Below are 27,550 nucleotides of genomic sequence, written 5' to 3' on the forward strand. Positions count from 1 at the left end.
CTAAAGGTATACAGTATAACCATCTATTTTAAAAGGTGTGTGCGTGTGTAGAGAATAGAAGGGTGAATCCCATCCATTTAAAACAAGTCTGCATCAAAAGAAATACAAATTGCATTGGGAACAAGTACACCTAGCCATTCTTAGAAAATAGCCTACCAGATCAGAAGATATTATCGTTCTAATTGCCTAATATATCTCTTGAATATACCTGCAACACCACTATTACTGAAGAGGGCAGAGTTATGATCAGCCTATGAACTGTAGTCTTCCTTCATGTTGTAAATAGAATTCTTTTATAGAGCATTATTGCAACAACAAAGCAATGTTCTACCAAGTATAAAATCACTTACTCATTTTAAGAGATGCCTGCTCAAAAACAAACCCTATTTAGTTCAAAGGTCCATACTCAAGTGAGACAGGATTGCAGCTTAAATATTTCTTGGAATAAAGCTTATATGTTTCTGCAATTTGTGCTTTATACATTTGAGTAGTATCTGAAAACAAAAGCATTAATTTTACTTTGTTATAATAGAAATGGGAAAAATCGGGTAATCGTCATGCTACCTGTTTCATAAATGCTCTTACAATAAGCAAGGCTATTGATTAAAAATAAAACATACTTCTCCTTTGGCTTCCTAATGCAATCAGATAATCATTTCCTGAAGGTGCCTGAAGATTTGAGCTGGTGATTACAACGGTTTCTGGTCCCATACTGTGGAGCATATCCATTACCTTTCCAAATATATGAGAGAAAAACGGTTAGGAGTAATATGTGTGTTTGCAAGACAGTGACATAAATGTCACATAAATGTGACATAAATGTCCAAAATGCATGCATTTTGATATGAAATATGAAGAAATTTGTTTCATAGTTTCAATTATTTAAAACTCTCCTTCTTATAAGAAGTCAAATAGCTCTGGTGATAAACTGCTTCAGTGCATGCTGGCACATAGAAATCTCTTAGACCTGATTTATTCAGCCAGTAGATCTATGGTTCTAACAGAAAGAAAGAGAACTTTTGCAAGGAAACAGAAAAAAAGAAAATATCTGAACAAGTGAGCACATGGTGGCTCAATGCATTGTTATTTTCCTTCCAAGAACCAACATTTCAGCAGTGCTGATATGAGACTATTTTCTCTAATGATTTTGGGAAAGCAACTGTAATGGAATTAGTTAAAAGTGGTTTTGATTCTGGCTATAATGACAGGAGCTTGGAAGTAGATGCAGAGGTGGTAGATCATGTTCTCCGTACCAACTAGCCTGCAGAGTAATTGGGACTCACTTTATAGAATATTTTGAATTGTCTTTTCCAACTAATATTTTGTTACAAAATTAGTGTTCATCTCATAAAAGTCAAGTAACATGGAACAACATAGTATTGAGAGGACATTACAACAGCAGTGTTTTACACCTGGTTGAAGCTTATTGTTAAAAGATTTTCCTGCATCCTACAAAATTGTTACAATTTTATACTCTGATACAAACCAACAGGCTAAGGAAAAAATTTCTATAAAGATTTTAACATGTGGCCAAACTAAAGCTGAGAGCTTGTTAACTTGTCAGGCTACTAAAGTTAGGCTTTTTTTCATTACTGTGGCTAAAACAGTTAATCTGACATTGCAATTAACACTAAGAAACAAGGGGGATATTCCATGGTGATGCCACAACATTAAAATGTAGAATAAAGATAAGAACAGCTGAAATAGTCAGGGATAGTTCCTGCTGCAGGGAAAATGTTTAATCTATGAACTGACATTTAGTTGGCTTTGCTGGAAGAAAACTGCAAAGAACCATGGATGTTGTTGTCTTGGAAACAGAATTCCATTACGACAGAATATAATTAGTAAAATCAATGTCAAAATATTTTACTGCCGGAATCACATACATTGCCTTTAATCCAGCCTACAGATGTTGAAGCAATCAGTAAGAGGATGGACAACTAAGGGTCCATCCAATGGTTACCAGTATCAGTGGGACTTCCACAGACATAACAGGCAGGACTGTGTCATGAAAACAGCATGGATTTGTGCACTGTACAATGTATAATTCAATGGATTTTAGTTTGGCTTAGCACAGCCTTCTGCAACCTTGGTGCCCACCAAATATGTGGACTTCAACTCCCAACATTCTAAAAAATGTCTATGATGGTTGGTGAATTCTGGAAGGTGAAGTCCATATATCTTAGAAGTATACCGAGGAAAGCTGGCCATATCAAATCTAAGAAATAGCCAGCCACAGTACACTGACTTCCCAAAAGGTCATAATTCCCTAAGTACCTTTCCTTAATAGCAATGGGTTGACAACAGTAACACCAGAAAATGCAGAGTTTTTCCTGTATTATTTTGTCAAGGCAGTGTGAAGCACTGGTCTGAGAATAAAATATCCTACTTGTGACCTTTTCATGTGGCTGAAGCATTGATCATGGAAGTCTTGTATGTGGGTTGCCAAGAATTGGTTTTGGGGGTAAAATAGTATCAGAAACTAGGAGTTTTACTGGCAGCTAAAGGTGTGAATTGATAGACACCCCAGATAAAAAATCTAGTTGTATTAATAGATTTCCTTAATGAAATCTTCTAGAATAAGTAGCCTGTATAATCTGTAGCAAAGTGGAAGCTGTTTAGTACAGGAGCTCAAAGATCATGACTACAAAGTTGGCATATAAACACCAGAGGGCAGACCTATATAGTAATCCTATAATACAGCAGCTGAAAGTCAAATCTGGTATACTCCAATGCATTTCTTGCTGACAGATAGCATGATCACTTCTAATTTATAATTTTCTGCATAATGGATAGTGGGAATATTTTTAGTAGGAAAAAAGAGATGTGGTTCTATCATCCTGTTAAGCACTGAAGGATTACTGTTTGGTGGGGAGGGGTTGGGTTGCTTTGTTTTTGGCAGAATGTCATGTTAACTTCCTTCAACATATGTAGCCAGTTCAGCCTTTCCCAACCTGATGCCCTCTAGCTATGTTGGGATGACAATTCCCAGAAATTCCCACCAACATGCAGGGCACCAGCGTGGTGAAGTCACTTACAAGGCTATTCTGTGCTTGCAACCAGCAGTAAAGGTACAGAGACACTGCATGTATGATTTGGGCCACACATAATACTATGCTGTAATGTACAGTAGCTTGTTGATTTTTAGATTAGCACAATATGTGACCCCATCAATTATGGTTTAGATTTATTTCTGCCGCTGTATCTTGTTCAACAAGCATGGTTAAAATCCACTTTCAGTATGAGATGTGAATTAAGCCATAATCTCCATGTAAAGGAGTGCTGACATGCCTGTCTTCATTCAGCAACCACAGCTACTTCTTTTAAAAAAAAAAATCAGGACAACACAGGTACAGTAGATTGCAGTTAGTGTGAGTTTAAATAGTGCAAAATTCGACTTGATGCGATTTATAAATTGATACCAGGTTTGTTTGTTTGTTTGTTTGTTTATTTCACTGCCCATCTCTCCTGAAAAGGGGACTCTGGTTGCATTTAATGCGAGCCAAAATTCAGTTAGTGCAAGCCTAGCATGTGTGTGGTTGAGGCTAGCATGTGTGCAGTTGCTGTTGGGGGTTTAGATGCTAATTGTTATTTGTGCAAAATAGAGAAAAGGAGGAAAGCTCAAAATGAAAAGGCTCACTTTGAAGAACTACAGCAGAATACCGGAGATAGCAGGTACACTTTGGATATGGGTTTATCCTCTTTTACTGTTAAACAGTATTTCACTGATAAACATTTACATTTTAAAATTTTAATTGCCTATTTCTGTTGAGCTGGAACCAATTACTCCATTTACCATAGAAGTATCACTGCAAATAGTGTGACCATGATAAAGTCTGTAACAACAAACTCCATATTGAGGTACCATTTTATAAGGATGCATTTTTTGAATGCCAGAAAAAGCCCTCAACAGATAAATTCTTCTCCAGATGACCACATTGGAGGTTTCCATTGTAACAGGGTTGTTGTTGTAGGGAAAATAGGAGGAGGAAGGAATATTAGGTATGTTCACCGCCTTGAGTTACTTATAAAAATAATAAAGGCAGGAGAGAAAATAAAATAAAGAAATAAAATAAAGAAATAATTCAAGCATTATTCAAGACAGAAACCCATTTAGGTAGAAAACTGGCTTCAGCACACCTACCTCTATTGCTTCTTTTTCAGTGTGTATCTTCCTGCCAGTAAGTAACCTAAAGTAAGGAAATAAAATTTAAAACAGGATTCATTTCTACTATATTTATTTTGTCCATTAGAAGTATAATTTCCATAGTACTTTTCATGGAACATTTTGGTGAAAAATATCAATCTTTTAATGCCAAATGAGAGAAAATTTGTAAAATTTCTTTGCACCAACCTATTTAACCACTCTCTTGTCACATTTTGTTCAATACAGTAGATATATTATTGAAACCAAAGTATGGTATCCTGTGGCTATCACATTGCTTAATGGGAGCTCAAGGTGTGTTTTTTAAGGAAACTCCATAAACTTACCACAACTCCTGAAGTATGATTCTAGCTCCTTCCCCTTCAGCCTTTGCAGTGGGGTTCAGAGTCTCATCATCTTTTATGCTTGTTCACTCAAAAGAATTCTGCAGCTACCCTAGCTTCAGAGGGACTTGAGTTGAATTCCCACGGGAGATTGAACCATTTCATTTAGTTAACTATTTCAGGAATTCAAAACTTATTTTTCAGCTGAAGTGTCTCTCAAAAGCAGGTCTAATTTATTTCTGAAGTACTTTTGTTACTAAACTAGCCATTTTGATTACAGGAAATGTTTTGAAACATGTTGGCCCCCAAAACAAAGCCACTGATGTAGATATTCTGGTACTTCATCTGTATACGAAAAGGTACATTCTTCAAATCCTCTTAGTTAACAATTGTCATGAGCACCGTTGAGCTGAATGCATCAGCACAACGGCACACATAACAATACCACGGAAACAAGAGCAAGGGATTAAAAGATAAGCAAAGCGACGCACAACAACAGACACAGACCCCAAGGAGAAGGGAACGACCCCGGCCGGAAAAACCAGTCAAGAGAACACAAAGGGGGAAGAAAGAGCGACAAAGACAGGGCGGATCACGAGGCACACCTGAAGCTGTCAGCAGGAACGCAAAGTATATCGCCCAGCTGAAAGCAATCACCGGCCGGAGGAAGAAAACGATTATGAGAGAAGCCCGGGGCACCAGCAGGGGCAACGAAGCATACAGGACTTGGGGGGATGACACAACCCAAGGTGGGGGGGGCACTGACCGGCGCGGGCTATTTAAACCCCGTACCGGCGCGCTCCCTTCACTCTCAGCTTTTTCTAGCTATGCACTATGCTGAAATAAACCAGAACCTGATCTTCCCTGAATTAGTGTCTGTGTTTTACTCAGTAGTAGGCAGCGCATGACATAAAGCTGAGAGTCATAAACTCAGCCTCGCCAAGCCCCACCGGACAACAACGAGCTGTGGGAGGAACAGACGGCGAGAAGAACACGAGTGGAGAGCGATGGAGCCGACACGTCGCAGCCAGGACGGGCAAGCCGCACGGCGAGAGGCGGAGGAGAACCGACAGAGGCCAGAGGCAACGCAGACCCCAGGAGCCATGGACACCCTCCCGGCCCATCCCGAGCCTCAGCCCCACCCCCGGAGGGAGGCAGAGGCGACCCAACCACGGGAGGGAGCAACATACCTCCCGAGACCCGCGGAGACCTCCCCGCCCCACATCGCACCCCAGCCACAGGTGTGGAGCTTCAGCCCAACTGCAAGAAACGCGGTGGAGGACGGAGGGACGAACCAGCTGATTCGCTCCCAAGTCGAGGGAGCTGACCAGCGGACGGAAACGCCTGACCCCCACCGGTGGCCCAACTACGCGGAGACGCCGACCGGTCCAATCACAGCTGCGGCATGGACCTTGGACCGAGAAACGCAAGCCAGACTCACGGCCATGGAAGCCCAACTAAGGGACCTCGGGACCATGCTGCAGTCGCTGATGTCCTCCATGCCTCACATGAACATACCCGTGCAGGTACACACCCCTATTCAAACCCCGAGCGGGTCTTGGCACCCCCATAGGCCAAATGCTAACAGGCAAGCTTCCCCGGCGGAAGAAGCCATGGGACGGGACGCGAGGAGAGGGGATCCACCGAACACCAGGGCCCCAAAGGACTTCCCCATTTTCTTCGACGGGAACCCCACGAAGCTGTCGTTTTTCGTCACGAACGCCAGGGAGTTCATGGGGCGGCACGGACACTCCTTTGACTCTGAAGCGGACAAAATCGCAGCCGTGGCGATCAAGTTGCAAGACAGGGCGGCAGACTGGTATGTCCAAATGTACGAGTCCAATTCCCCAGCCCTCTCTGACTTCCACGCCTTCATCACTGAGATGAAGCACTATTTTGAGGACCCGCTAGCCAAGGAGAGGGTTAAGAGTGCGCTTCAAGCCCTCAAACAGGGCGCACGACCTGTCGCGGACTACGCCCTCGAATTTAAAGCCCTCGCAGGGAAGATTAACGACTGGTCCGAGACTACCCTGATAGAGATGTTCAAAAGGGGCCTCAGCCGCGAGGTACTCCAATGGGCACTCTACCGGGATGACCCGGAGACACTGCAAGGCTGGATCTACCTAGCGGGGAGAGCGGAACACGCTCATCGCACTTTCTTAATGACGACAGCAGAGGACAAAACAAGCACCAGCCCAAAGGTACCCGCGCCACACTTGGGGCCGGCCGGTCCCACGCACCAAAAGAAGAAGTTTGCTCGCGGACCCTGCGCGAAGTGCGGGAAAATGGGGCACAAAGCGGCAGACTGCTTCTCCAACAGAACACTAACTAGCGCTCCCAAACCCGCACCGAAAACGACGTTCAAACCAACTAACCCACCGCTACCCCCCCACCACCAGATGACCGGAGCCACAGCGAAGACTTGGACGCTTACTTGGCGGGGGAGGATGCCGAAGTCCCAGACCGGCTGGCGGGAAACGCTCCCCGCCTGCCTTAAAACGCGCCGCGAGGCAGGCGGTGGGACAGGGGCGCGAAACACATAGACAGAGCGACGAAAGCTCCGTAATAATGGGGACAATCAGGCTTTCCTTCGGCAACAGAGCCACCACGGCTGCGGCGCTAGTGGACTCGGGGTGCTCCAAGAACCTGATCCACCCTGACATCGTTGCCAAGCTCGACCTGCCTTGCCTCCCCCTCCCCACACCGCTGGCTTTCCACCAACTGGACAGCTCAACAGCGGGAGGGAAACCAGCCACGACGCAGACCGAGCCTGTCACCCTGCAAATGGGCACCCACACCGAGCGAACATCTTTTGTGGTAACCCACATAGGGTGACCCATCATAGTACTAGGAATACCGTGGCTCGCAACCAACAACCCGCGCATTAACTGGAAGACCCGCACCTTCCAATTCGACGACGGCGTGTACCGGGCGCCAGTTCCAGCGGGCAGGATCAACCCCACAGTGGGACGGGCAGAGGCAGCAGCCCAGGACAACACAGCAACCCCAGAAGACCTACCTGAACAATATGCTGATTTCTCAGAGGTCTTCGGGGAAGAGGAGGCGGACCAACTACCCCCCCACCGCAAGACGGACTGTAGAATTGAGCTGCTTCCCGATGTCCCCTTACCCAGGCCTAAGATTTACTCGATGACCCCGAAGGAGATGACAACCCTCCGGGAGTTCATCGATAAAAACCTGGCTAGGGGTTTCATAGAGCCAGCATGCTCACCGGTTGGAGCGCCTGTCCTATTCCGAGAGAAAAAAGACGGCACCTTACGGCTCTGCACCGACTACCGGGGCCTCAATGCGGTGTCCCTATCCAATAAATACCCCCTACCCCTCGTGAAAGACATGCTCGCCCACCTGTCCACGGGAAGAGTATTCTCCAAACTGGACCTCCGCGAGGCTTATTACAGGATCCGAATCAGGGAGGGGGACGAATGGAAAACAGCGTTCAACTGCCCCCTAGGCGCCTTTCAGTACAAGGTACTGCCATTTGGACTAGTGGGGACCCCGGGAGTGTTCATGCAGCTCATCAATGAGGTACTGCATGAACACCTGTTCAAAGGGGTACTAGTTTACATAGATGACGTCCTCATCTACACCCAGACGCACGAAGAACACGTAACCCTAGTCAGGCAAGTCCTCGAAAAGCTAAGAAGGGCGAAGCTCTATGCCAAACCATCTAAGTGCGAATTCCATAAAGCACGCCTAGACTACCTGGGGTACCGAATCTCCGGCGAAGGCATAGAAATGGACCCCGCAAAAGTCGAGGCGGTGGTGAATTGGGAACACCCACGTAACAGGCGCCAACTTCAAAGCTTCCTCGGCTTTGCGAACTTCTACAGGTCATTCGCACGGGGGTTCGCGGAGATAGCCCTCCCCCTAACAGACCTCCTCAAAAGTAAAGGAGTTGGGGACACACGGCGAGCCAAGAACCCAGGGACAGTACTAAATTGGACTCCCGCGTGTCAGACAGTGTTCAACAGACTGAAAGCGCTGTTCACAACGGAGCCAATCCTCACACATCCGGACCCAGAACAGCCGTTCATGGTCCAAGCCGACGCCTCAGACTTCTCCCTGGGGGCCATACTGCTCCAAAAGGACCCTGCAGGAATCCTGAAACCATGCGCCTACCTGTCAAGGAAATTCTCGGAGACGGAAAGGCGCTGGCACGTATGGGAGAAGGAGGCGTTCGCGGTAAAATCGGCACTAGAAACATGGAGGCATCTACTGGAAGGAGCCACCCAACCATTCGAGGTCTGGACAGACCACCGGAACCTCGAGGCCCTCCGGACGCCCAGACGCCTCAGCCCGAAACAGGTCAGATGGGCCCAATTCTTCAGCCGCTTTAACTTTCAACTGAAGTTCATACCGGGCAAAAAGAACTTCCTGGCTGACGCCCTCTCCCGACTGCCCCAAGACGAAGAGCCCGTCCCAGATATGATTGGGACGGTCCTATCCGCCTCCCAGCTGGGAATGGCAGTGACCACCCGAAGCAGCGCTCAGAAACAGCTCAACCCCACGTCTCAACCGACAGCAAGCCAACCAGCGACCAGACAGCGCCACCCGCGACTGCCAGGAGGAATACGCGTGGACCTCACCGCCGCCCTCAAAACCGACCCCTGGCTACTAGCAAACCCCGACAAGGTGACAATGGAACAGGACTTAGCATGGGGGGAAGGCAGAATATATGTCCCGGACTCGCAGCGCCAGGCAATCCTGCGCAGATCACACGACAGCAAACAAGTGGGACACTTTGGGTTTCTAAAGACCCTGCACCTAACACGACGACAATTCTGGTGGCCCGCATTGAGACGGGACGTTAAGGCCTACGTAGCATCCTGCCCGATATGCGCTATGGCCAAACGGGCACCGGGTAAGCCCCCGGGACTACTACAAATGGTGGCGGAGCCCTCCCAACCATGGGAGGAAATCTCCATGGATTTTATAGTAGATCTACCACCCAGCCAGAAGAAAACAACCATTTGGGTGGTGAAAGACTACTTTTCTAAACAAGCACACTTCATCCCCTGCTCATCAGTCCCATCCGCCCAGCAGCTGGCTAAACTTTTCCTCGTACACGTGTACAGGTTACACGGATGTCCTGTACGCGTGGTGACCGACAGGGGCACACAATTCACCTCGAAATTCTGGCGGGCTTTTCTAAAACTGATTGGGACCCAACAAGCCCTATCCACAGCCTGGCATCCCCAGATGGACGGAGCCACAGAGATCCTCAATGCCACACTAGAACAATTCCTACGCTCATATACCAATTACCACCAAGACGACTGGGTCGACCTGCTTCCGTTTGCAGAAGTCGCCTACAATAACGCCATTCACACGAGTACAGGGAAAACCCCGTTCGAAGTAGTCTCCGGGCGCGAGTTCGTACCCATACCGGAGCTACCGCAACCCCCGGGACCCCAAGTGGGTGCTAGTGACTGGGGACGGAAGATAGCAGAATCATGGCCAATAATCACGGCAGCGCTGAAGGAAGCACAGTCCGCCTACAAAGAACAGGCCGACAAGCACCAGTGCCAGCAACCGACATTCCAGGCAGGGGATATGGTCTACCTATCCACCAAATTCATGAAATCACCTCAACCCTCGAAGAAACTGGGGCCTAAGTATATCGGGCCGCTTCGAGTAACACAGATAGTGAACCCGGTGGCAGTACGCCTGGACCTGCCGCACAATCTAAGGAGACTCCACCCGGTATTCCACAGCAGCCTCCTGAAACCAGCAACCACCTCCCGATGGCACCCAAGCACGCCTCCGCCCTCCCCAGTGATGATCGACGGCCAACAACATTTCGACGTAAAAGAAATACTCGATTCTCGCCGTCAACAGGGCACACTATACTATTTAGTGAAATGGAAACACTTCCCCCACCCAGAATGGGTGGCGGCTCAACACGTTAAGGTACCGGACCTGACCCGAACATTCCACACGACGTACCCCGACAAACCAAAGGGGCGCCCAGCCGAACCGGCCCCTAGGACACACTTCCCCCCTCGGGCCTCCCCCCCCACCCGCGTCGCCCCCAGGGGAAGGGACCCCCCAAGCCTGCGACTTGAGTAGACCTCCTCCCCCCTGAGACTCACCCTCCCCCCACCCTCTCTGGGCCCATTGGGGAGGGAAGATTGGTCATAGGTGCATCGCCAGAGGGCAAATGGCCAGGATGCACACATGACAACACGACGAACATCAAACAAAACAAGCAACAAAACAAAAAGATAAGGATCCTACCTGGAGTTGAAACAGCACCCGACCAGCCACGCCTCCTCTCATGACGAACTGAGCAAAAATGAGCAGGGTGTGGTCGAGGCATGCGCACTTGCAGGGTGTGGTCGAGGCATGCGCACTCGGAACACACCCAAAAGATGGAAACGAGGTAGAAGGCGGAGCAAGGGGAGGGGTGAAAGCACTCCGGCGGGAAATACCAAAAAAAAAAAATTTTGACAGCTCTCCCGGGAAAACCGGAATGCCGGGGGGGGCTACCATTCGAAAGGGGGGCAGTATGTCATGAGCACCATTGAGCTGAATGCATCAGCACAACGGCACACATAACAATACCACGGAAACAAGAGCAAGGGATTAAAAGATAAGCAAAGCGACGCACAACAACAGACACAGACCCCGAGGAGAAGGGAACGACCCCGGCCGGAAAAACCAGTCAAGAGAACACAAAGGGGGAAGAAAGAGCGACAAAGACAGGGCGGATCACGAGGCACACCTGAAGCTGTCAGCAGGAACGCAAAGTATATCGCCCAGCTGAAAGCAATCACCGGCCGGAGGAAGAAAACGATTATGAGAGAAGCCCGGGGCACCAGCAGGGGCAACGAAGCATACAGGACTTGGGGGGATGACACAACCCAAGGTGGGGGGGGGGCGCTGACCGGTGCGGGCTATTTAAACCCCGTACCGGCGCGCTCCCTTCACTCTCAGCTTTTTCTAGCTATGCACTATGCTGAAATAAACCAGAACCTGATCTTCCCTGAATTAGTGTCTGTGTTTTACTCAGTAGTAGGCAGCGCATGACAACAATCCCGTTAAAGATAAAACTACATGTTAGTTTACATACTGTGCAACTGACAACTGTCCTTGTTTTAAAAAAAATGTACAGTAAGTACATAACATCTTTATTTTTATCTTACCTTGCACAGACTAACAGGTTTACTGCATAAAATTATCTCTGAATTCCCTTCCCACATGAAATAGTTTTTAATAAAAACCATCCAGAAGAGAACAGAGAAACATACCCATGTCCTTTAAAGAAACATTAAACTAATTTATGATTTTTAAATCAACAACTGAGTTTATAAGTATTTTTTTAAAGTTTGATTTTGAGAGGGCAAGAAAACTCTCAAGACTATTCTTCTAAATCATCAACATCATCATCATCATCGTTGTTGTTGCTGTTGTTCATTATAAAGGTAACTTAATCGGCTGAACAGTGAAAAAAAATTATTCTAACACTTTGGAAAATTTGTAAGAAAATAGTACTCACTCAGCCTCAAACTGATTTGGTGTTATTATATCTGCTACAGGTACCACATTATCCTTATACACTGGAAGGAGATCCTCTGGAACATACTGCAAAATAAAGGAAGTTATAATGACTTTAGAAGGTTCATTCGGGAAAAGGGTTCAAATACAAACACATGCATGGACAGTTCCACTCAATTAACTGGCAGGGAGAGATTCACAAGCTCTACCACATTTAGCAAGTTTCCATGTGAAGGAATTTCGAAACAGATATTGACAATCCCCAACATAATATTGTGAATGCTCCAAACTAGATACACAATCTCCTATTTTTCAGGCATCTACTGGTTCAGCTCTTTCATATATATTTGCAAAATTTGTATGGATTTGTATGGATATGAGGTTCATAGTAGCAACATTCTGGATATTTGCTAATGCACATCCACACATCAAAATGCAAAATTTTTAAAAGGTCAGAGGGGCATAGGGAAAATTACTCAAATTCACTGACAAGTCAATTCCAATAAATAGATTTTCATGGAAAGCACTCATCATTCAGCCATGCTTCATGCAGTCTCATTCTTCTGTCCATTTGTGAAAACTGAGGACTACTTTCCTATTCTAAAGGAATTTAGTCTTAGACAGTGTTTTGAACAAACAGAAGATGCCTATGTGTATCTTTTGCAAAAAAACTAGTACTGATTTGTTCTAGAGTGAACACAGAAGGACAGTTTCTTGGGATGGTCCTAATAATTTCTGATGAATGCTGTACACTGAAGTGTCTATTATGCCTAAAACATACAATATGTTGTAACGTGTGGTTAGTTTGGCATAACACATTTGTTTATAAAGGTGGGCCAAGTTTATAATGGATTACCAACCATATAGCCTTCCCCGCTCCACTTGTCACCCATCACAGGATCACACACTATAAGAGAAAATTAAAACTTAATCATAAGAGGGGAACAAGTAGTATCATGTAAGGATGCTTTTAAAATTAGTAACAATCAAAACAAAACTCTGCCAGTCTTATTTCAAATTTTGATGCTACTTCTTGCACATTGTTATCGAATCAGCAATGTATGGTCATGGGGTATCAGGGAGAGCTCCTACAATGACAAATGACATGGTAGTGGTATCCATTGCTTTAAAAAGTTGTTTGGTTCCTGTCCTGTGTTGAAAAGTGGATCTCTGTAAAAGCAATACCATAAAAATTAGAAAATGATCATTTGTCCATTTTCACATGATTCCATAAGAAGACAAGCAGAATTGCAAGCAGTGTATCTACCTTAAAATATCAGAGAAATATTTCTCAAGCCCTGACCAGCCAAGTGGCCAGAACAACAGCAGGAACAGTCCAATGCCCTACCAAAAACTTTTCCCAATCCGACAGCCTTTCATAGTTTTGACTAATCATTCCCTGCCTAATGACAGTTGGGGGTAATAGATTTAGCAGTCAATTACAGCTGGAGAGGAACTGGTTGGGGAAGACTGTCCTAAAATAGTGTGATGCAACGTGTTATTTTTTCAAAAGCAATAAACTGATTTGATCCAACACAGCCTTATTTGAAAACTCAAGGATAGTATGTGATAGTCACATATGGTATAAGTTTCTCAATGACTGCTACATTCAAATTCTCTTTAGGCTCTGGCACTCAATTGCCTCTTTAATATGAGAAGAGATAAGCCAATGTAATAAGTGGTTGGCTGCCACTTGTAACATCAGATAAGGTCTTGCTTTCTGATGCTATATTCATGAGCAAATAGCAGTTAAAATGGGGTTGTAATTTAACAGATTTATCTCAGGTCCCAGCTAATGTCACAAAATCCAACCTAGTACTTTTGTGACTTTCTTGTATTATCCATGTACCTTTCTGAAGCTCATGGAGAGTTTTCAGGAGAGCTATTAATACTAGATGGAGATTTATCGATTTATTAATTTAAAATACTTATAAGGCCACCCCTCTCACAATTTTTACTCTAGGCAGAGTACAAAAGAAAAATTAAAAAAGAATAAATGCAATACGAAACCAAAAAATCAAAAAAATCAAAGACATAATTAATACATAATTGAGACTGATGATAAATACAGTACATATACACACATCACAGAATAGGCTCATCTACCATCCTGGCCCAGTGCACAGGAGAAAAGCCAGGTCTTCATGGCTCTAGGGAGGGCCAACAGGGTCAAGGCCATCCAAACCTCAGGGGGAGCTCATTCCAAAGAGTAGGCGTAGTAATAGAGAAGGCACACATCCTAGGTCCCATTAGATGATACTGCTTCGAGAAGGGACCTGGAGCATGCCCATTCTGTGCAACCTAGTGGGACATTCAGAGATGACAGGGTAGAAGCAGTCCTGCAAGTAACCAGATCCTATGTCATGTAGGGCTTTATAGGTAATAACCAGCACCTTGAATTGCACTGAGCCACCTATTAGGAACCAATGTGTCTCACAAAATAATGATGTTACATAAGGACAGCAAGGCACACCCATTACAACCTGTGCCACCAAATTCTGGAGCAGTTGCAGTTTCTGGATGGTCTTCAAGGACAGTCCCACGTAGAACATATTGCAAAATCCAACCAGGAGGTGACTAAGGCAAGAGTGATCATAAACTGGGCCTCCTGATCCAGAAATGGATTCAATTAGCACACAATATGAAGTTACTCAAAGGCCCTCTGCCACCTGTTCCTCATGAGCCATGAGTCTAGGAGGACCCCCAAATTGCAAACTGACTGAGTGAGGGACTGCAACCCTGCCCAGAACCAAAGGGGAAAATCTCCAGAGCTGCATTATCCAGTTCCATGGGATTGAGCAATGGCATCTTGAGGAGAAGCCAGACTACCACTTCCTCCAAAGCCTGTGGAACCACATTTTGAAGGTATTTTAAGTAAATGTGTTTTTTTGAACTGTAATTGAAATGTTTTTGAACTGTAATTAAAGAGCACATTTTTGCTTTCATCCCCAAACTAAGGGCTGCAAGCCAAGATGACTAATACTAATTCCTTATCAGCATAAACTCCTCTAAAAAGTCTCAGAAATTGAGGAATCTCCAAGAGTATATAATGAATAGCAGCCTTCTTCAACTTGGTGCTCTCCAGACGTGTTAGTCATATCTGTCATTCCCAGTTGGCATATTAAAGTCCACCTAGCATATGGCAGGCATCCCTTTGGGAAGGCTGACATAAAATGAATTGTTTATGTATCATAAACTTACCATATACCAGATTGGAGTTTTGTTGCTTTAGCTCTTTAACAATATCAACCACCATTTCAAGGAATGATTTGTCCCGTGTGTACCCTTTGAGAAATGGAGAAGGGTAAATTAAGATTATGTAAAACCAGTTTTGATATGAAATACAATTGGCTTGAAGCATTTCTATTGCCATCACTAGCATTTCAGATACCTTTCTCTCAACCTATATTATACAGGATTTGTGTTACTATGACAAACTGTAATCTGTGCCCATGGTAAAGATTTCAATGACTGATTCTTTATGAACTTCCATAAACTTTCTGAGATTTGGGGAAAACTACTGACTGGCTTTAGTTTAGCAATTCTTTGATTTGCCCTATAGTTGTATTTGATGAGCTTTCTATATAGGAATGGATATGCAATGCTCCCAGTTCTAGATGAATAAACTAACATGCACATATAGACTCTCATATCAAGCCTCCAAGCTGTCTTTCCATGTATTATTTTATTCTTTGTTGAAAAGCCAATATAGTCTTACGTCCTAAGGAGCAGAACAGGCTTTTGGCCAGCATTCATGCAGATTAGCTGTATCATCTTGACTTCTTTGTCTGTGTAAATCACATAGTGCCAGAGATAATATTCTTGTTTTTATCTTGATTCATTTGGTTAGTTCATGGGTAGAAGACAGAAATCTTTACCAATGGCAAAGATTTGGGGATCAGGCTTTCACCAAATAAAACAAGGCCTTCAGAAACTGAGGTGCTCTTCATTATTTATGTTTTTTATACCCTCTTCCTTTCCATTCAGTTGAACAATTCAGACAGCTAACCTTTTCAAAAAACAGGCAATTGTAAATAAATGATAAAGATGAGACATTTAAATTAGGGACTAATGTTATACATAAACCCAGCTTTTGGGTTTTGACAGTACAACATGTGAGCCAGCCATTAAGGTTTGTAAATCATGGTTTATGACTTACTAGGTTATGCAAAACAGTGTGCTAACCTGATACTGTACAGGATCAAACTGAATCTTCCGAATCTTACTCTCAACTAAACTAAACCACAGTAGAATTAAGGAAATATATCCCTCCAGAACAAGGGATTGTCTTTCTGCATAATAGAGAGCTGGCTGGATTCTCATGCTGTTCCTGCTAATCTGAGTGGCTATCAGACTCTAGCAAAGCTGCAGATGTTTACCCTTATCTCTAGGGCACATACAGTAACAAGATAGAGCCAATGCTTTAATATATGCAATGACCTACTGTATATTCAATGGGGGCTCTGAAAGCCTGATTAAATATATTAACCATGCAATCTTCCTCACCATCTACCTAGAGTTAAATTCTGCTAAGCACAAGGAGACATACTGCAAGGTAAAGAGCGGGACCACAGCTTCAGACAAGGGATGGAAAAACAAGTCTGCCTTTCTTGAATGAGATCCAAACTCAAGCCCCCTAAGTGCACAATGGTTGCCTTTCCAGGATCAGAGACAGCCAAAAGAAGAATGCTAGGGATATGCTTGGGGAAGTTGTAAATTAATAGGACTGAAAGTCCTCCTGTGTCCTGGAAAGGAGAGAAAATGCTTGATAACTTGTACAGCCTGTTTCCTTCCAATGGCAATCTTTGAAATGGGAAGTGATTTAGAAAAAAGGTAACCCTTCTTTTCTTTTTCACCCTACCAGAGCTTTGGACATGGCAGCTGTTTTTTCTTTGGATGCTTCCCCCACCCTTTTACTGGTAAGATTGCTCTTCCCATGTTCTGAACAAGGTGGGCTTGAACAACTTTTCTGCCTTGGGTAAATTAAAGACAAATGTTGCATTAAACCAAAGCATATATACCAGAATGACCTTTATACATTTTGCTTGTAGCTAACTGTTGCTTTACAGAGATTAGTGAATTATCAACATGTCTAGTGATCATCCTTGAGAGTTTAGGGTTATGGGTAATTATTTACCCACAAATCTTCCCAATCAATCAAACAATCAATATGTTTTACTTTTTTTTTCAGCTAAAGTCCATGACACATCATATTACAATGAACCAATACAGAAATACAAGACAAATTATCCATGGCTATATTGGAAAAAGATATTAAAATTTACATTAAGTCTGCATCTCCAATACATATTATAGGAAAGACTGGTGGGAGCTACAACAAAATCTACTATAAGAAATAGGGAACAGTGGCTGATCTTTTTTATTCTATTTGTATTAGACGTTACAAGGAAAAGCTTTAATATGCACTGTGCAACCATCATTCTCGCTTTCTACTAGCCTATGAGCACATAATGTGAGGCAAAACCAGCAAAATTATAACATATGGTAGCTGTTGTAATATCTAATACAAACAAGGAAAAAAGAACTAAGAGTTGTAGGATAATAGCATTCCATGATTCTAATAACATTTTCTTTTTAACATTGCACATGTATAAGTACACAAAATATTCTATAGCTTTAGCTTTTTGCTGTGTTGATGCTGTTGTGATTCAGAGCAGAAGACTGCCAATCTAGAGAAGGGCAACATTAGAGGTAAGATGGTGGAGGAACAACCTGGTTGAAGTGAACAATGCAAGTCCTTGCAACATGTTTGCTTGGAGGCTGCAGCATTTGGGGATCAGGCACACACCTGTGTGCGTGTGCACGTGCGTGCGTGCACTTTTGAGTCAGCATTGACTCCTGGCAACTGCCTGGACTAGTCCATGTAGTTTTATTGACAGCATTTTCAGAAGTGTTTTGCCATTACCTTCTTCCTAGGGCTTAGGGAGAGTGACTGGCCCAAACCGAGCTGGCTTTGTGCCTAAGATGGGACTGGCAGTCATGGTCTCCCAGTTTCTAGTCTGATGCCACACCCAAAGGATTCCCAAATTGCCCACTAGTTCTGTTTTGGGGAGTGTAACCTCATCTAGAACCAAAGATGAAGAGTTCCCAGATCCAAAAACCCACAACCACTTAACCTTGCTGAGCTAAAGCCTGTTATTCCCCATTCACACTCCCACAGACTCCTGACGCTGGTAAAGAACCTAGACAGCATCACTTGGTTGACTAAGGATACAGATGCATAACTCAGTATCATTGGCATATTGATGGTATCTGACCCCATACTGATCGACTTCACTGTGCAGTTGCATGTGTATGTTAAATAAGAGCAGAGATAGTAGAACCCTAGGGAACCCCACAATGCAGGGACTTTGGGCTGGATCTCCTCACCCCTCTCCCCCAGTATGAAGTAGAAATAGCCATGGAGGAAGGACAGGAACCAATGTAACATTGTACCTCCCATTTCTAAGCTTTGAATCCAGTCAAGAATGATACCATCATTGATGGTACTGAAAGCCACCAAGAGGTCAAGAGGAGCTAGCATGGATGCACCACCTCCATCCCAGTCCCACCAGAAGTAATCTAAAAGTGCAATCAATACTGTCTCAGTTCACATGGATGCAAATACTGTACATACCTATTCTGCCAAAACTTAAGAACTCAATATAGGTATTGAGTATATATTGAGCATATAGATTGAGTTAACAGAAATATTAATTTTTGAAATCTTTTGCTTCATTATGGTCAGCTACCAAAACAATCCAGTTTCACACAATAGCCTAAAAATATAGGCAATGTTTTCAAGTTGGCCTAAAACGATACATGCTTTCCAGGGCAGCCTCAAGAAAGGCAAGTCAAAAACTGGGAGTAAAAATCCTTGATAAAATTAAAAACAAGTACCTTTTTAAGGTAAGGAATCTTTGGCTCTTCAGATATTCTTGGGACTCTAATGCTCATCAGCTCCAGCTAGAGCATTGTAGTATTTGGAAAGCTAAGAAATGCTTTAGCTGGCTAGCTACAGGAAATGAAAAGAAAACCACCACCTTGCAAAGCTTCTATGAAGTTATTCTTCTATTTTGTACACTAACATTTTCCCTAAGGAAAATATCAGAAACATCTTCCAAATAAATGGATCCTGTTCATGCTGAAAATTCATTGCTATCACAGGGCAGTCTCATTCATTTATATCCAAGAATTTCATGGAAACCAAAGAAGGGAAAAAATGTCAATTGTGCAATGCCCTTCATGCCAGAGTAACCTTTATGGGTTATGATTAAGAACCATATCATTACATTTTCCTGTTATCTATAGGTTTAAAAACACCTTTTTTCTTGTGGAAGTCATATAAATCAATACAACAATCAATTTCATTCTGCAAGTTTTAAAACTGGCCTAGTAACTACAGAAAGGAACATAAATAAAAAGGAAACTAAAAACTGTTACACATTATGCAGGGAGGTGAAATCAGGTTAATGATCTGTAGAAATATGTGAGAGAAAGTGAGGTGTTTGTATGCAAAGCTTTGTAGTATTGTACAAACTTCTACTGAATTTTCCTTTTAAAATATTTTTCCTGAAGCTAGTACATATGTAACACTGGTTATCACTTAGCCATAGTTAAAGCTGTTTATGATCACGCACTCCCTCTCCAGATAAGGGCTCCTTTTTGCCTTAATCCCAGTTAAATGTTAATGTAGAGTAAGACTGATCAATGTTACGCCAGCCTAAATATTTCTGGTTCTTAAATCACTGCAACTAGATCGTCACAAAAAACAAAGCAGTAGGTACTTTACCAGTAAGTACATAGTCATAATGATTGACATTGTTTAGTTTCAGTCCTTCATACAGTTCATGTAGTTCATTTGAATTTAACACCTGTCCCTTCCAATGATCATAACCTGAACAAAGAAAGAAAACAGAGACTTAGTGGTTTTATGTAGCAATTAAGTTCATGGATTTCATTTAAAGGTAATGAAGTCTACAATATGGAGATAACAATGGCCACTGAGCAATACATATGATATACTGTAGTTCAAACACTTCAAAAGAAATCTATTGCAATAATACTGTTATCTTAAAAATAACAATGAGCTCTGGGGAAAAATAAAATTTTTTTAAATGGGGCTGGGAGAGATTTTTAATACCAAAACTGGGGGAAAAAGAACTTCTAATACTGGAGAAAAAATTACTTAACACTGGTCACTGCATTTGGGCCACTCAACAAAGAAGGGGTTCTAAGGGCCATACAAGGACATTATGAAAACCACGAATTATCCAGCCCAGTTTTACAACCTGAGACAAAGACCACCTTTAGATTTTAACATTAACAAGCATTAACATTAACAAAGGGTCCATGACCACCTCTTCTTGGATAATGGATAATGGCTTTTGTTGGGTTTGGAGGTACAGGGTAGAGACGGGAAACCACTCACACCAGAAAAGTTCCCACTATAGCGATCTCGAATGTGCTAAAAATCTACATTCTAACATTAAGAAAACATAAAAAGAAAGCACACTCTTGTGGTAAGGGAACCCTGCCTGCGTTTTGGACTGTTGCTGGATGTAAGTTGGTAGCTTTCACTGCTACTGATATACTAACTCAACACATGATCATTCCTTTTATAGTGAGTCCAGACAGATCAGATGAGTTAAGTGAATCTTTATTTGATGTTGTAGCCTTTGAAATAGTTTCATGCATTTCAACACAATACCACTGCTAATACTGTTGAATAGTAGTGGCTGGAAATGGATGGGCTTGTAAGTGATGATCCATAACTTTCTCACTGAATGCATTTATTTTTGCAGATGAAATAAATCAACATTAACATTCCATTAACATGGTTATACTTCGGAGTTTTTCAAAAATGGATTTGGAAAACCCGCTATATTCCAAAACTGAAAGCATAAAGTAGTGTTTTTCAAGTTTTATGAGGCATGAAATCCATCAGCTTATAATGATAATTATCCATCATAGCTTTGGAACCAAATTCAATCACCAGGTTTCTCTGACCCCTTCTTATTAAACTATTCACATTTTGGGATCTGACAGTACAAATGTTGAAAGAAGCGCACACAAGCTGTGCCAAGAATACTTATGAATAAACATTGGGAGGGAGGGAATGCTACAAGGCATTCAAGGACACAGTATCACATTGTGAACAAGAGAAAGTATTGGGTAAGCAGGAAGTCGGTCAGCATACTAATCTTTTACCTTTGGAAACAAATATTCAAAATTCTGCTCTTATCCCTCAAAAAATAGAAATTTTAATTTCATTTTCCTTTATTTAGTGTAGGTAGACAATTTTGCCTATTAACAATATTTTTCAAGATAGAGCCAGTTCTGCAAAAACAAAAGTAGCTTGAATCTACTTTTACATTTTCAATTCAAGCAGACAGGACTCTAGAGTGCAGAAAATTAAAAATGCATTGGCTAAACTACTCTAAAAGGTAAAGTCAGAGAAATATTTACAGTTGAGAAAGTTTCTATCAAGTATAAAAAATACCTTATCATGCTCATATATAACAATTTAGAAAAGAAAAATATTTATATTCTTCATCTATATGCAATATCATCTAATTCAGGGGTCCTCAAACTCTTCAGCTCATCAAGTCCTTCATGAAGTTTCAGATTGTTCATCAACCCCCATACTACTTTTACTAACAGTACTATGAATAACAATAGTAATAGTCGACTTTGGATAGTCCCTTCAACCCTTAGGGGTCGATACTGACCACTTTGGGGAACCCTGATCTAATCAATTAAATCAGTATCAATTTTACCCTAAAGCAAACCCTGATTATGCCACTGAAAATAAATTACTGCTGATCAATACATATTCATTTAGCTTGGTAAAAGGAACTATAAGGAAAGGAAAGCATCCTCAATTTTAAATGGGGAAGGAGGAAGGATTATGGGAAGGGAGAGATATGAGGTGGGAGGGGGAAGTTAACAGGTGCAATAAACATCTCCATATTTGGTCAATCCCCACTACTGTTGCTTTTCTTAAAAGACAGGATTTTAGAATCATATTACCAGCCCCTGTGGACTGAACATGTTGCTGTTATAATGTCAAATTGGTGAATAATAAATAGCTAATCATCCAGGAGGGTGATAGCTAACATCTGCCGTGGCATGTATTACAAGGACCTGACTGGACATAGCTAGATGTTTCAAACTTTGTCTTCCACATTTTGGAACACTTTAGCAGGCTTGTAGCCCAAGTGGGCAGGTTGAATTCACATTGGTTTATTAAGTATCTATCCTTTTACTAAGAAGCCCATGCCAGCAATTCTCAGAGGTTTTGCTTATTACTAGGTGTTGAGAGTCAGGACAGAGAATTAAGGATAATATTTATGGGTCTTGCTACCCATAAACTTTCCTGACTCAACTGCAATGAGAGTCCTCCAGCAGTTAAGACTTGGGGAATTTCAATGGACATATCAAAATAATGCCTTCTTCTGTGGCTCAGGATCCAGACTTTCATGGTGTGCATGAGAACCCTGCCTCTGCCCAATTAAAATCGGATTCCATCCATATGTTTGTTCCGGGGTTTACTATTGCCATGCATGATGCTCTGAAGATGAAGGAAGTTACTGTCCCTATTCTGTCATAGTAATTTGATGAAATTTAGGATAGTTTGGGTTCCTGCCTGTGCAAAGGTAGGCCATGAGTATGTTTGTCGTCAGAAACCAATGAATCCAGATAGATTCCTTTTTTCAAGGTTAGTTATTTTAACAAGCTTTAAAAAAAAGGGTGGGTTTTTTTTTGCCTAAGGTGATTGAACATCCAGATCCAAGGGTTTCTGGATGAAAGGGATTATCTGGATCTGGCTCACATGGTTTTAGGCAGTGGAAGTGCTTTCATCATTCTTGGTGATTATCTTTGCTGGGGACTAAATGGAGCTGCTCCTGCTGGTTTGCTCCTCTTAGCAGCTTTCAATCTATCATGGTATTTTTCTGGACAGCTCAGGGGAATGGATCTGGCAGATACTGCTCTATGATGGTTCAGATTATGTCTAACGAACAGATCCCAGAAGATGTTGCTCAAAATGCCCATTCAACACCATGACAATTGTCCTATAATTTCCTATAGGAAATTACTTTGTTCCAATTTTATTTAACAATATCTATGTGAAACCATGGGGAAAGTCATCAGGGACTAGAGTTATACTAGCATTGCTGATGGCAGAGGAGAAAAATAATGCATTCAACGGACAAAATTATTTATTTATTTGTTTGTTTAATTTATTTATTTATCTAATTTATCCTCCCCCATATCCTCCCGTCGGGGGACACTGAGGGTTAGAAAATTAATTTTCTAACCCTCATCCAGAAACAATCAACTGAATTGGAAGGAAGGAAAGTGAATGGAAGTAGTGACCCAAGGTTTAGAACTAGTGGGGCAAATAAGTCATTGGAAAATTGATACAGGATAGAACTGAAAGTGAAAAATACAGAGCCTAAGTGGCAGAAAGAAGTCACAGCAGAGAAGGGGAAGGATCATGACTCAAAAAGCTAAATCACAACTGAAGTAAGGAAAAGGGAAAAAAAATTACGTTGTGCTTATTTTTTTAACACCAAACACAAAATACAGTGTATAAGCATGCATTTGCATAAAAATAATTCCAATAGAAGGTATCAATTCAGTTCTGTAACTATTTTAATTAATGACATTTTAATTTTTTTTTTACATGTGAATTTCAAATACATGAATTTTCAGCACTGGGAAGGTATGAGTTTAATTATACAAAGACATAGGAATAGAGGAGATGTCCAGAAGGGAAATCCTAGGTGGCTTTGGAATAAGAACATACCTATGAGGAAAAGAAGGAACAGTGGTGGGGCAGCGTGGAAGAGAAATGTTACAACTGGTATTTCCCTTCAGCATAGATATTCCTAATTCAATAAATATTCAGAAACACGGCACCACTAACAGCCTTACTTATGCAAAATCAAAAAACTAAAACATCTTTTTGAACCTCAGAATACAGAATTTATTTATTATTGTACTGGATTTGATAAGGCCACCCAATGCCAAAAAGGCTCTGGGTGGCATACAATAAGTCCAATACCCATGACTGCCTGGACCGAAACAACACTCCCCAACATGCAAGAAAAACTCAACAGGGGCTCCATGGATACCCTAACCCAGGGCCAGGGAACAGAGCCAGGTCTTGAGACAGTTCCAGAAACCAAGGAGAGTGGGAGCTGTGCCTACCTCCGGGGTGATGCTGTTCCAGACGGCAGGGGCTTGAACAAAGAAGGCAGGTTTCCTGGGTCCCATAAGATGACATTTAATAGATGGGACCTGGAACGTACCCAGTCTGCAGGAACACACTTGATGAAGAAACAACTGGAGACAGGTGGTCCCTCAAATAAGCAGGACCTATGCCATAAAGGGGTTTACAGATAACAACCAGCACCCTGAATTGCACCTAGAAGCCAATTGATAACCAATGCTGAGAAGTGCCCCTTACTGCTTGTGCCACTGCATTCTGAACCAGCTGTTGAGATTCTATTGTTTATAGCACTCGACAATTTTGTTGTGAAGCATGTTCAACTTTAGGAAGTGAACAGAGATACACACACAGAGACACACACACATAGTTTACTTCCTACACATACATCAATAACAAATCTGCCAAATCTTTTCAGAATAGGAGCCCTTAAAATTCTTTCTCCACTGAAATAAAGCCCTCTTTCCCCAACAACCTTTATATTCTTAAGAATTTGAGAGCATAACGAATTTAAAACTGCTTCTCTTTTCTCCTCTTTAAAAAAAGAGCAGTTCCGTGGGCTGTTGACAGGTCCCTTTTATATGTGTATGTAGCACAATGTCCTTTGGAGGTGAGTCACTCACTGTAATCATACAACAAACACTCCTTAGCAGGCAAGAGCCATTGGAGCTCCTTGGAAGTCGTGGCTCAGAATGCTGCCTGTGTTTTGAGTATCAAAATAGCAGTTACATTTCTTTTCATTAATTTATAACAGGATGATTCAGAAAAATTGGTGCCAATCAGATGGTGTTTTGTTAATGTCAAGTTGAAAGGCACAAAGAAAGAAACAAATCTGAGTGAACCAATTTCTCTCTACTTGCTTGCATTTTATGCATGGAGGGTTGCAGATAGAGAAAACAGACAGTTTGGTACGATAAACAACACTTCATTTTTTTTCAAAAAGGAAATTTACCAGAATAAATTTTATTTAGAGCAAATTAAAATAAAAAAGACTGTCTGAATAAAAATGTTTTCACAGGATTTTTTTTAGATTTTTATCCAGCCTTTTTTTTTCATATACAACTCAAGGTGGGGAACATAGCTAATTCTTCTTCCTCTTCCTATTTTTCCCACAACAACAACCCTGTGAGGTGAGTTGGGCTGAGAGAGAGCAACTGGCCCAAAACCACCCAGCCAGTTTTTCAAAAAGACAACTAAAATGGAGTTTCTCTTGCTTCCCTTTGAATGAATTCTAGCAGCAGAGAACAGTCCCTAAAGAGGCATCTGGGTAGCAAATTCCACTGGACTAATGCTTAGCAGAAGAGGGAATATGTCTGTCTGTGACATGAGGGAACTGTCTTTTCTAAAGCTTTCAGTGGCTGTAAAACACAGGCTCCCTTTTCCCAACACCACAAGGAATATTAGTAAAATTGCCTTACTAAGATGGACAATGCCTCAACTTTACTTTCACCCAACCTACAGCTGCATGCAAAAGTTTAGATTCTGCTGGGCAAATGGTATGTTTCAGTGAATCCCTAAATGAGCAGAAGTTTTCTAAATGGTACATAGTTTATTAATCTTATGTAATATTTCTAGCTATTTTTACATATATCTCAAAAATAGTCATTGTCTTGAGACAGATTTCTGTTTTAGTTACTCCTGGACTTCCCTCCAGATTCCCAGAGATTTCAGTCAGTTAAATGTGAGGGTTGCAGGGGAGATGGGATACTGCATGCCAGTTTCTCTCCTTAGCCTTGTTTCCCCCTTTAAAAGATGAAACCTTTTTCTCTATCTTAGGAGAGATTGAAGCACCTCTCCTTGAGCACCCAGCCTCCCTGTGAAGATGTAGATACAAAGGCTTGCAAAAGACTGGCCAGTACACTACTATTCACAACAGCAAATACGGGTTACATTTGTAACCTTTTCTTAACTAACATTTTGCCTGTGATTTTGATTGTAATGCATGTCCTTTTTTTAATACTTAGTAGAATTTTTCTCATGGACATTCTGATGAAATACGTGTGATGGTCCTCGGCTGAACATATGAGACCTTCAAACTGGGTAGAAAATAGGGCACATACACTGCCTTTGCCTCTTTCTCACCCTGATCTCCATACTTTCCACTGAAGATCTGAAGGCAAACTATGCCTGCATTAAGATAAACAAAATACAAGTATCCACATGATTTGGAAACCTGATTTATTTAGAGTTCTTGATTTTGTGAAAAGCTAATATTGAGGAAAATAACATATCTATTAATCTAGATGTTCTTGAGATCTTTAGGTGAATGTGTGAAGAGAATTATATGTAAATTCAGGAACCCTGAAATCACTAGGATAGTAAAGAAGCATTCAAAGGAGACACTGAAAAAAAGTTCTTTTACAATGAGAACACCTGGCAAAGGAGTTACTATTTCTTTAGGAAATACTCCTAAGCTAATTACTTTTTTTGAGTCTCCCCTGCTGAACACTAAATACCAAATTTCAGAGAAAAACAACAGGAGATCCACTATTATCACACTCTAGACTAGATGTTGGTCTGACTCAAAGGAAGGTGAGGGTCTGGAAACCAAGTCCCAGGGGAATCTGCTGACAGAGCTGTGACTGTTTAGCCTGGCAAATGGATGAAAGGAAGATATAATAGCATTTTTGAACTATCTAAACAGCTATCTATGACTAGAGGAGACAAAGAACTACATTGAAGGAAAGAGTCTGGGAACTATAATCCACACATTTCGAAGACGGCATTAAAATGTGGAAGGCTGCCTTAAATGCTCAAATGTATAGCAACGGGGCTCATTCAGAAAGCAGACCTAATCATCTATGCAGAAGACATGTTGCCTAGCAACTGGTTAGAACCAAAGGACTTAAGTTGACCTGGGCTTTTCTGTAGGATATAGCATGCTAGGTATATCTTGCGCTGGGCTACTGTCAAGAGTAGCCTATGCTATCATTTCTATTGCTTCTGAACCAAATAGTTCTGTTCCAGGGATACTAAGATACATAATCAGACAGTCCCAAATTGGAGCATAATAATCATTCACCACAATAATTATCAACTGGACAAATCTAGTCTAGTCCTAAGGGTTCTAGCTATACCAAGTCAGAAGAAGCAGGCAAGATGTATAGTCAGTAGCTAGTCAAGAATCAGAGTCTGGATAGTTTGCACTAGGATTCCAAGCATGGACCAACAAGATAGGAGTGCACACGTTGACTCCAACAATTTTCTCAGAGAACTCTCCCCCCAAAACTCAGCTGGCATGAGATTAACCCATAGCTGGGATTCATTACCCTCAAGGCACCTGGCCTTACAGTCTGGTACATTCAAATT

At 42.2% G+C, this 27,550-nt stretch overlaps 1 protein-coding gene across 5 annotated transcripts in view; it reads right to left on the reverse strand.

Moving 5' to 3' along the window:
- PDXK (pyridoxal kinase) overlaps nt 1-27,550 on the reverse strand; it is a 59,556-nt gene that overhangs the window by 12,067 nt on the left and 19,939 nt on the right. For 4 of the 5 annotated variants that reach the window (XR_010068072.1, XR_010068073.1, XM_063305280.1 and 1 more), the window contains exons 3-8: nt 19,799-19,903; nt 15,208-15,291; nt 12,867-12,913; nt 12,008-12,093; nt 4,145-4,190; nt 621-732 (exon numbers count right to left, since the gene is read on the reverse strand). Coding sequence is in view for 3 of the 5 variants with exons in the window: in XM_063305280.1 (XP_063161350.1) it covers nt 621-732; nt 4,145-4,190; nt 12,008-12,093; nt 12,867-12,913; nt 15,208-15,291; nt 19,799-19,903 (480 nt within the window). In the remaining 2 variants the exon portion in view is untranslated. Of the gene's footprint in view, nt 1-350; nt 495-620; nt 733-4,144; nt 4,191-12,007; nt 12,094-12,866; nt 12,914-15,207; nt 15,292-19,798; nt 19,904-27,550 lie in introns of all 5 variants that reach the window. The other variant, XM_063305281.1, reaches the window with a different exon arrangement.

This window comes from Candoia aspera, chromosome 5, assembly GCF_035149785.1.
Source record: "Candoia aspera isolate rCanAsp1 chromosome 5, rCanAsp1.hap2, whole genome shotgun sequence".
Taxonomy (NCBI): Eukaryota; Metazoa; Chordata; class Lepidosauria; order Squamata; family Boidae; genus Candoia; species Candoia aspera.